At 43.2% G+C, this 11,357-nt stretch overlaps 1 protein-coding gene across 3 annotated transcripts in view; it reads right to left on the bottom strand.

Moving 5' to 3' along the window:
- The window catches only part of LAPTM4B (lysosomal protein transmembrane 4 beta), a 60,809-nt gene extending 51,861 nt beyond the window's left edge, over window positions 1-8,948 (bottom strand). The window contains exon 1 of one of the 3 annotated variants that reach the window (XM_083823336.1): window positions 8,629-8,947. In XM_083823336.1, the coding sequence (XP_083679462.1) occupies window positions 8,629-8,853 (225 nt within the window). In that variant the 5' untranslated portion in view covers window positions 8,854-8,947. Of the gene's footprint in view, window positions 1-8,628 lie in introns of all 3 variants that reach the window. The other 2 variants (XM_083823338.1, XM_083823337.1) reach the window with 2 other exon arrangements.
- Between the last annotated feature and the right edge of the window lie 2,409 nt (window positions 8,949-11,357).

Below are 11,357 nucleotides of genomic sequence, written 5' to 3' on the forward strand. Positions count from 1 at the left end.
AAATATGGTAATGACTAAATGTACAAAAGAAAAATTAGATGGACAGGCAGTGCAGGATGCACGCTAGAGATTTCTGCCTCCCTAGAGATAGAGTTTAATTTGTTATATACTTAATCTCAGTCCTATTGTGGTTTAGAGGAATGGGATATTTGTATTCAAATTTATTGGCGGATTCTTTTTTACTTTTGCATTGCATTTAAAGAAAGTTGAAGCTATATCTGATCAAGGTCCTGAAAATGATTGCTGTAGTCTTCTGCCCAGCCTGGGGGAAATTTAATCATATAGCAATGTTCTAGTTACAACAGTGCCTGAACAACTCACAATTCCTACTAAAGCACACCTTGGTTCAGGATGCTGTGGAGAGCTAGAAATGAGTTGGCATGCATTAAAACCTTGTTAGAAAAAGAGTTTCAAATAGTCAGTTGGGATTTGTTTGGTTTCTGTAGGCATCCCTGACTTCCAAATACAGATTTGGAAATACAACTGTGAAAGGTTGAGGGTGGCCCTGCTCAAGTGTCACAGTTGGGGTGATTTAGGGAACCTCCCATGAGTCTAAACCTTAATTTGCACTCGTGACAGAGGATGGCCCAGTCACCGCAGCTGGAAATGAGCAGGCTGGGTTGCCAGAGGCAGCTGGCCCTGGCTAGCTGCTGGAGTGCCTTACCCATGCCAGCTCATGGTGCTGTCTGTGCCCAGACCAACCTCCAGCCTCTCTGAGCATGAGCTATTGCAACGGTGAGAGGAGTGTGCTCCAGCAAGCCACACACACCTGCTTATTTAACAACCAAACCAACCAAACAAAAAAAAATCACCAAAGCTTTGATCAATTATTCTTACGTAGTCACCACAGGCAATTTCCACAGAAACCAAGCAATGGAAAAGGGCTGTCAAGTAGTACACTGCATCCTCACGTCATTCTGCAAGCCGGGCAGCAATTTAGCTATATAAAAAAGAAGCAGGCACACCACAAAGGATGGTACACTACAGATAATTACCGAAGTAGTAAACAAATTGATCACATTTATCTAATCTGCCTGGGCCCAGCTGTTTCACAGCTGGAAAATGCACCTCTGCAAGGTGAAAATTTCCTGCAAACCCATGTTTCTGCCGAAAGCATTTGTCCTGTCTGAATTAAGTAGCTTAAAGTATCTCCTGACAGAACAAGACCATGCTCAGCACAAGCCAGAAGTGAAGTGAAAAGCAGCCACAGCACTTTAAAAAGCTCTCTAAGCCAGAGGACTAAGATCACAGGAGTCGGAACTGACTGCAGACACACGAATGAGAGCAGATCCACAGGAGGTCCAGAACATTGCACTAGGCTCAAGTCCAAATTATTTCTTCAGTGATGCCTTGCTGGCAGAGACAATGCCTCAGATGGATGAGGAGTACTCTTGCACCTTCACTAATGAGCATTGCTCTTCCCTTCCTGTTCTGCTGTCCAGAGATATGGGCCTTTAAGCCCCAAGCTCAGCTGCCGAACACCAGAGAAACTTGCATGCATTTTCAGGTTTTGGCCACTTTGAATATCCATAGCTTTATAGTCAAGTCATGAGCCTCACAATAAAATGAGAGAGGAAGTAGGCAATAGAGGAGATTAATTCCTGCCTATTTTGCAACATCCGTTCCATATGTCCAGGAATATATAAGACTAATTGCATTTTCACTGACGTCACTCTTAATCAATGATCAGTTTACAAAGCTTAATGTCTGGCTCAACAGGAAATATATATTAACCTTCAATGGAACTGCTAAACACCTTTTACTTGATTAATGTATTACCTTCTCTCCTTTCTGTAAATATGTTCATGATTTTTGAATGACATCTTTAAAAAAAAAAAGGTAAATATAGTGTACTGTACTTTTAATGTGTTTCTTTCCTGTAACAAGCATTTATCTAATCTTTGCTCCTCTTTCAACTGTCCATTTTCTCAAAGGAAGGAGAAAACTGTTCCTTGTAATCTCCGTAAATTTATCACCCAATTGAAAGCCTTACTAAAAAAAAAAAAAAAAGCGCATTTTACAAAAGTTTGTATTTTCTGAATTGATAACTGTGTTAATTGGAAAAGACAACTCTGTCACTATCCTGAACAGCTAATGCAGATTATCATCTCTAGTTGCAATAATTCATACTGTGAAAAATCCCAGTGTGGTATCTGGGGATACAAGAAAACTTGCATACACAAGATGATTAGAGCTTAAAAAATTGTTTAGAAATCCTTGCGTTTAGTAAATGCATGGGCTGTCCAAAAGATACTTACAAGAAATTTTAGCCTTCCAATGCCTTAAAAAGATTTTAAAAATGCTGATATGTGACAAAGTCTGGGGAGGACTGAAAAAATGCTATTTCTGCTTCTCTGTGCATTATAGCAAACAAGCAAACCTGGAGATTTTCACTCAAAACAGAAAACACAGGTAGTGTTAGATACCAGGTACCTACGAGTCCACTCTTTTTTTCTTGTTGTTGTTTCAGATAAACTTTCTGCCCTCTTCATGCATTAATTCTGTCACCCATAGTTGAGTGATTAGGGTCTTTTCAAGTTGTCTTGTTGATTGTACATTTAAATTTCTCCCACATGGGACTTTATTCAGTATTTTAATTGAAGAAGTCCTGAGGAATGAATTGGACTGAGAAAGAAAGGAAGTGGGATAAAGTCCTGCACAGTAGAAACCTGCCTAGGTTTGTGCGTGGTGGGAAGAATTTATTAAAGAACTTCACCAGAAGCCTTTCATGAAGCAGCCAAGTAGCCATTACATAATTCTAAACTGTCCCTCTATACAAGTTACAATCAGAATATAGGTATTTAGAAGGTCCTCCAGAGCAGATGCATCTTGTTCATGCGAATGATCAGTGCTGGTCTTTACTCTTTGCTTTATCATGTCTAAAATGCAGACATATATTTTCAGTTTCTTACGAAAGTACCATACAGGTCCTGAGCAGACATTTATGTGTAGGATCATTAATGTATCCCCTGCTCACCTTCAGTAAGATAATGAAATGGATGTGATTCACTCTAAAAGTAAATACCCTGATCCCCCCTGATTCCAGTGCCAGTTGGGTATTCAACATATACATCAATGATATGTAGAAATCATTGAAAGTAGCACTCATGTTTCTTTTTTCAAAGCAGGAAGGCTCCAAGAGTTACTTGGGAATATTTTTTCCCCCCTCCAAGATCTCAGTATTAATTTTATGAAAGAAAGCACAGACAATAAAAAAGATAACAATAATTTTGTAGGCAAGGAACTTGGAACATAAATATTCAGTCATTGTAGCTATTTCCACTACAAGAATCAGGCAGCTCGAGTCATTTCAGATTACGTGCTGACCCCTTCACCTGCCAGTGGAGAACACTCGTCTGCTGCTGACACTGCATCTCCTGCTAAGGGATGGAAATTAGCCGTGTCACTGGCACCACCCAGGTCTTCCCTGTGAATGTACTGCCCAGGCCTGAGCCACGGAGGTGTAATCACCTGGTGAACCCACAGCGAGCCCCATTCTGCAAGATAGTGCCACCAGTACTGGATTGTTAGAGGAGGCAGAAGAGGGACCAGCAGTGCCTGCAGGATAACCCGACCCAACAGCCCAGCTACATCACACTGCCACAACATGGAAAGTGACATCCCTGGCTGGTATGAAGGAACAGAGACTTCAGTATGACCATTTGTGTGCACATAAAATTGGAGAAACTGTATTCTTAGCCAATTTCATTCCAAATAAAAACAAAGAAATCTAAATTCAGGTTGGAAATTACAAGAAATTTCTTCTCAGAAAGAGTAGTTAGGAGTTGGAACAGGTTGCCCAGGGAGTTGGTGGAGTCACCATCCCTGGGGGTGTTGAAGGAAAGGTTGGACTTGGTGCTTAGGGACATGGTTTAGTGGGTGACATTGGTGGTAGGGTGATGGTTGGACCAGGAGATCTTGGAGGTCTTTTCCAACCATAATAATTTTTATGAATCTATGAAATTTCTAAGTAAAGCACAAGACCTCAAACTTGCATTCATGCGAATTCCCACAACCTGGCCCCAAGATAACAAAGTTCCCAGTTTCCTTGAACCTCAGTTTCTAATGGTGCGATTTCCCCATTTTCACAATTTTCACAATTCAATTGTGTTTGTTTTTTGTTTTTATTTTTTAGTTTTTCAAAGTCTCCCAATTCTCACAGGTTTGAAAATGATAACTTCACTTTTTTTTTTTTTAAATTTCTTCTGCCTTCCCTGAAAAGACTTTTTCACACCATTCAAGTGACCGACACTTACAACTCCTTGCTGATGTGAGCAGTCCTAGACAGTCTAAGGGTTGCAGGAGTGAGAACAGAGCAGGTTAGAAGGACCTCAGTGTGGGTATATTTTGTTTACATGAACAGTCAGTGCTGATCTCTGCTCCCTGCCAAGTAAGCCAAGATTTCAGTAATCTTCTAATGGGTATTTAAGCACATCGCCATACATGCTGTTTTGCACAGGCCTTAGAAAAGACAAGGGAATAAACATGGCCCAGTCACAAAGTATAGATCTTGAATCTCTTTTTGACATCAGGCCAAGCACACTTTACTGATCTCAGCAGAGATAAGCAACCTGTAAATCCATTGCACAATGAGGCTATAGTAAGCAGTACTTCTCTTTTGCTTTACCGTATAAAAAGGATAGTACCAATACATTTTTTCATCCATTAGGACTCTATCCCATCATTAAAAACAACTGGAATGCTGACAGAAACCATTCAAGTTTTCAGCCATCTGCTCAGAAAAATCCAGCACTGAAGCATCACGACTAGCAATCCGTCCTGAGCTTTCCACAAATAGCTCGAACGTTGAAGCCACCCCGGCTAAAAACTTAGGCTTGCTCTATTTATGTTCGTACCACACGTCCTTCAGAGAGTGCCTCCACAATCTGAATAACTGGCAGTCATAAAAGGCTCTTGCTCTTCCATTAGTTTTTTATTTTTAGGCTCCCTCGCAGGGCCCTGGGTTGAGGAGACGGAGCAGTGCTTCAGCACGGGCCGTGCCGGACAGCTCCCGCGGTGGTTGTGGGGTCCCGGCTGCCCCGCATACACGGGGACAAAGCTCCTTCTTCTCCTGTTCCCCCACCACTACCCCTCCCGGAATTTTTTTCCAGAAAGATGAAAGTTTCATCTTTGCCCCGCGCAAGTCAATGGAAAATAATTGCCGTTGTCCCAGATGGTGCCGGCAGAGCCGCGGGGTGTAAACAAAGCCCCTGCTGCCATGTGTCGAGCTAATGGAAAACCCTTCTGTGGCAATGTCAGCACATCAGAGCTGTTTCTTCTTTGTTTTTTAGATAAAGAAAGGGGAGTGCATTTACTCGGGAAGACAACATGCTGTGTTTACAAGTGCTGTTACCAAAGAGGATATTACTCTGACTCACCGCTACCCACTGGATCACTTGGAGCTAACAAAAACGCCAGCTTTTCATTCTCATTGTCCTTCTTTTTTCCCTACATATATGGCACTTTTAAGACTTTTGTGCCCTAAAGTCTTCTGCTTTATTACTCATGGCCTCAGATTTCATGTTTGATATAATACAAAGAGGTGTAAAGTCCATGCCAGTGGGATGAGAGACAAAGATCAATAACCAGCTGAACTGAACTGGTCCCCAGATTTCTGAATAAATATTACCCTCCAGCCAGCCATATTATTGCCAGTTTATGAACATTACATTTATCTTCAACATTACAGCATGCCTGAAGTTTTTCTCCCCAGTGTAGCACATCAGCTCCTGAAGTGCAGGCCACTCTGGAGCCCTGCTAGATATTGCTGTCAGGAGTTTTCCTCTGATTGATATTTGGCTATTTCACCCTTTACAAGTTACATTTTACATTGAAGTACGTCAGTGCTTTTTGATAGTATATTTTAAGATGCATACTATAGTGTAATATCATATAATGCTGTATTACGTTAGTCTAGATGTGGTGCCTATGGCTCTACCAGAAAGAAACTACCGAAACTCAACAGCTGCAGAAACATTAGCATTCTGAGATCCATTATATTCTAAAATGAAACAAAGTTAAATACTTATTTCCCAGCTATAGATATTTTATGAAACCACTGTTCCTGTCCTTCACCTGCAGGGGAAAGTGCTCTGATCACCCGACAGCCCCACCTGCACTCAGCTCCCCTCACTCTCCGTTATTTGAAGGATCCCAAACATACAATTAAAACATTAAAACTGAAGAGCTAAAACATCATCCCAGAGACACACACTGCTTTTTTCCACATTTACTCAGAAATTCTGCCTCCTGAAATTATCCTAGCTGAAAACCTGTTCAACATGTGAAAATGTTATTTAAAAGACCTCCCCAAACTTACAAGCTACTGTATTTTTTCTTCTTAAGAAACTCTTTCTGTGATACTGAAGCATTATATTCATAGTCAGAGAATTAGTAAGACTTGCACTTCACAAGAAGCAAGATATGGAAAAAAAAAAAAAAGAAAACTGTTCATTCTCTAGGGGGATTTTTTTTTCTCAAGTAATTTCCTGTAAAGATTAATGTATAGAGTAACAGTATAGAGAGTATATAACAGTATAGAGAAAACATATTGGTGGTGAAAAAACAAAGATTTTTTTTAACTTTTATTTGAGGTAACACTCATAGCTCATTTGTGGTTTGAAGTAATACAACCACACAGAATGAATGAATGAATGGAGAGGAAAAATCACCAGCAGGACAGCACCAATTTTTATGTATAAGGTATCAGATCATAATTGATCTGAGATAAAACATTATTTTCTTATATGACTTTGTAAACTAGAACTTACAACCAGGGGCTTAAGGGGCTTATTGACTTAAGGGGCTAGCCCTTATTTACCTCCTAACTTAGTAAGCTGGCAAAAAGGTTTAGTATTTATTATCAACATGCAGCAAAATTTCTGTTCATAATAGTCAACCTTAAAAATAAAAGTACGTGTGATATATGAGAAAGAGTAGAAAGCAGTGTTATCAGTTAACTGGCATGTTATGAGCTATTGTCAGTTTGAAGTCATTTAGGAATCTGCCCTGAAAAATGTATAAAAGGGAAGGAAGCAAAGTAGGAAGAGGTATAAATCAGGAAAAAATCAATACTTAAAAAAGAACATTTTTAAAGAGGTTTTGCAGAAACATAGTAAGTGAAACTGGGGCACTGGCATTTAAATGTTAGTAACATGGTAGGTAAAGTCTAAAAAAAAAAGCCCTCAGCGTTTTCTTTGCAACTAAAGCTAAGCTAATGCACTTACTTCCCTCTTCCTTGAATATTTTTAGGTCCACTGAAAAGCTAAAGTATCTGTATCCCTGTCTTTGTGGAGCTGATGTAAAGAGGCTTCATTCAGCTGAAGGCAGAAAGAAATAACAAGAATCCTGGAAGAAATGTTCAGAAGCTTTCAGGTCATATTCAGACTCACTGAAACTCTGTTATAGGTGGGCAAAAAGGGCATCTTTTTCAATGCTGTGATTATTTCGGATACCACGGGCTGTGGATATTTCATTTAACTATTAAACGGGGAGCAAGAAATAGCTGAACTGACACACCATTTTATCAGTGGTGAAATATGCATTTTATAGGACATCATATTTTATGTGATTTCTGGGACATAGATGTCAACCTAGCATTTTAATTACGCTGATTGAATTTATTTAATGAGCTGCCCTACAATGGAGGACAGCCATGCATTTTTTGCTTCCTTCTGAAGGGAATTTCAGCAGTTAGCAAACAAGCCTGGGTCTAATCTGCTTCCGTCTGCAGTGACCCTTGGCAAACAGCTCTGCGTGGCCTTGGCATCAGATGGGGATGGATTTCTCGCACCAAGAGACTGGGAAGACAAAACAGGCTGAGAAGCAGCACATCCACATAACCCAGAGCGACGAACCAGCTCTTTTTATTGTTGTGACACATTTGCAAACCCCACAACTACGGGGCTGGCTCTGGAAAAGCTGCTTTTCCTGCACTGCTACCCAAGGGGTTGAGAAAAGATTGCCAATGACAGGAGAGGAGATGGGGGCTTGGTGCATCTCCTCCTCTTTCCCTGGCTGGACAACCGGGTGTCCAGCAATGCCAGGTGCCCAACAGCCTCTGGATGGATGGATGGATGGATGATGACCCATTAAAGCTGTGCCTCAAGGGTCAATCCCTCACTCCTCCAGCCTGGTGGAGGAAAGAAGTCTTCCTGATACACGTCAGAGGCTCCTGCAAGCCTCCAGCCCCCTGTCAGCCAGGCTCGGATGCCATCGACCAGCAGTTATCCGGCACATGCGGAGCAGCAGTGACGAGAGCACCTGCCCTCTTTGCAAAGCAGCCTCCCAAAAATCTTGAGAGCACAAGATTTTCTGTGCAGCGCGGTCAGAGCCTGAGCAGCCTCGGCGGAGTCAGCGCATCCACGGGGTCGCAGCGCTGCAGTGAGCAGTGAACCCTTGCTCCGAAGTTTGGGGAGCCGGGACAAACCCTCACATCTCGCATCTTCACCCCCAAACCTGCTTTTTGCTCGAGACCCCTGCTTACCTTTAAATCCACACGGATTTCCTCTCTTGCTGTCGGCAGATTTCCACCACCGGCCCTGCCAAGGAGCGGCGGAGAAGCGCCGGACCCTTATCGGGGCTCAGCCGCACCTGCCCGTGTCGGGACCCCCCCAAACCCCCTCTTACCAGGTACCAGACGCCGAGGATGATGGTGCCGGTGCGGACATGGCAGCAGAGGCAGCAGCTGTTGGAGTAGAAGCGTGCCCAGGGCGAGCTCAGCATCTCCGCGGCTCCTCCGGGCTCCTCCGGGCTCCGCGCAGCTCCGCACCGCTCCGCGGGGGCGGAGGCGGGGCCGGGCCGGCCCCTCCCGGCGGGCGGGACCCCCCTGGCCGGGCACCCAGCACGAAACATCCCCCTCCTTCCCTAGTAGATAGGGCCGGAGACGATGGGGAAAATCTCAGCATCGGCCCCCGGTTGCGAAGGCACGAACGGTTGGGGTTTTGCCAGCGCCCGCTCCCATAGCTGCTGCCATCGCGGGGGCTGGCGTTGTGGTGGTTGTTGAGCTGGCACACAAGTGGCAGAAACCCCACTCTTGCTGGCTGTAGTCAGTGCTCTGACGGTGGGGGAACTGCAGCAGGAGTAAGGACCCCCTTCTGGTGGTCAAACAGCAGCCCCCATGCAGGCAGAAGCTAAGCTTCCTACCTAGCGGATGGCTTTTTCATCATCATCGTCAATCGTAATATTTTTATTCTTATTCTACTTCTTGAGACTTGTATCATTTTCTAGAGGAAGTAACGGAGAAGATTCGACCAGGAGGTCTGCACCCCCGTCCTGACCCCGAGAATAATTCAGTCGCCGACATCTTATCTTGGCTACTTCCCAAATTGCGCAATGTATCATCAAAATATAACGCTGAAGAGTACTCAGATGTTTCCCTATATGGTTGCTTTGGGGCTCTTTTTTATTGCATACATACATCTGCACCGAACAGAAACTCCCAGATAAAAGCTAACTTGGCACAGAGGAACATTTCTAACTACGCCTCATCCCTACTTGTAAAACCACTGTAGTAAATTAAGTTAAAAATCCCTTAAGTAGGACCTTTCTACAACCTCAGTTTTTACCTTGCCCTTACCAAAAAAAAAAAAAAAGTGAAAAAAAAATTATTGTGTATAAATAGAAAAGCCACTTGGCACTGAATTTGTAATTTGGACTATATTATGTGCATAAACTAAAAATTGTATTTTCAAGATTCATATTGAAAAATGACACTAAAATCTATTAAAGTGGAACATGCATAATGGGCAAAAAAAAAAATAATCCAAGAGAGCAGAGAAAAATCCCAAGCAATGTGCTCTGAACTATCTCGCCAACAACCTTGACAGACCTCTGTCTTTAATACCAGAAGGTATGCAAGTTAGAAAGATTAAAATCTTGTATACCCGACTTGTGAGAGTATGCGGAAGGTAAGAGCATTTGCTTCATTAAGGTTATCTGAGCAAGGACCTTTTCAAAGCAAAGGGGATAATAAGCAAAGGTGTGTGATAAACAAGGACACCCAGGCACAAACCCGGAGGACAAGGGATAACGGAGACAATGCCGAAGACCCAAAGTCTCCAGTTACAAACGGATGGGCCATTGAGGAGCTCCAGCATTGCTTTGGAGAGGGGCCCCTGGACTTTGTGACTGATAAGAAGGGGAAACAAAAGGGACCTGAGGAGCTGGGATATTCGGGGGGTGGGGGGGGGAGGGCTGTGGGCCTGTGGTGTCAGTGGCTGGAGCCAGCAGGTTCTTGTGGTTTCCCATCAATGGCTGTAATCCAGATACCCTCTGAAGAAAAAGGAAGAATGAGAAAGTGACCATTAATTACTTCAAAGCGGTTTCCTGTACAATTATAAATTTCCATTCAAAAAGCCTGATGGGAAAGATGCGGAAACATCGGGGTTTACATCACACTCCCCATTTATAATCAGCTCTAGGGGGTCCAGAGTAGTACAAATCCTAGGCAGGGTTTAGAGAAATGATGAAGTCCAATCTGCTCTATTTATATTTCTGTGGCGTACAAGATACTTTGCAGATGGAAGACCTAGTCCCTGCCTCGAAGCACGGATAGTCCTTGGCTCTAGTTAGTGGCTGACGGGGTGCAGGCACAAGTGCTGCTGTGTGCTTGTAGAGGCCCCACCAAGCAACCCCATCTCTTGCCCCTTGCTACCAGCTGTGGTGGCAAGGACGTAGCTGAAAACTGCATTAAAACAAACAGATGCAAGGAAGGAAGAGTGGGGGTCATGGCAACACAAGTTACAACACGAGGTTTACTGTGCTCCAACGCACAACAATCCATTTTTCTTTCACACATTAGAACTAGTTGCTGGTACTCCTCCTAACTTTTTAATACTTTTCTGAGCAAGTCTGCTTCTGGACAGGTGGCTTGGAAGCTGCACACCTTCTGTCTGCACTCACAGTCCACAGAGATGGTGGAGCATGGTTCAATTGGCCTTGAATAATTCAATTACACTGCACCCGGTGTTGCCTGCAGCACATACACAAAGGGGTGGTTGGAGGGAGTGCTCTCAGGAGCACTGCTGATGCTCAGTAGGATTAGCCCCATGCTCCGGGGTGAGCAAAGAGGTTGTTAATTGTTTTGTATTTAGCCAGCTTAAGACAAGATAAGAAAAGGGTTAAATATTGTCCAGAAACCAAGGTCTAGGTATTGTCCTTGGGCACAGGAAAGTGACAACATTGGGAAATTGGCTGATTGTATTAAAGAGCAATTTTGCTCAAGTTCCTGCTTGGCCAGGTCCAGAGCCTGTGTTTCAGGATGGCTGCAAATGATTTAAGTAACCAGGGCTACAGAAATAATTAATGCAATCAAGTTTAAAAAATAAACAACAACAAAAAAACACCACTTTCTAGGA

Source organism: Anser anser (genome assembly GCF_964211835.1).
Source record: "Anser anser genome assembly, chromosome: 2".
Lineage (NCBI taxonomy): Eukaryota > Metazoa > Chordata > Aves > Anseriformes > Anatidae > Anser > Anser anser.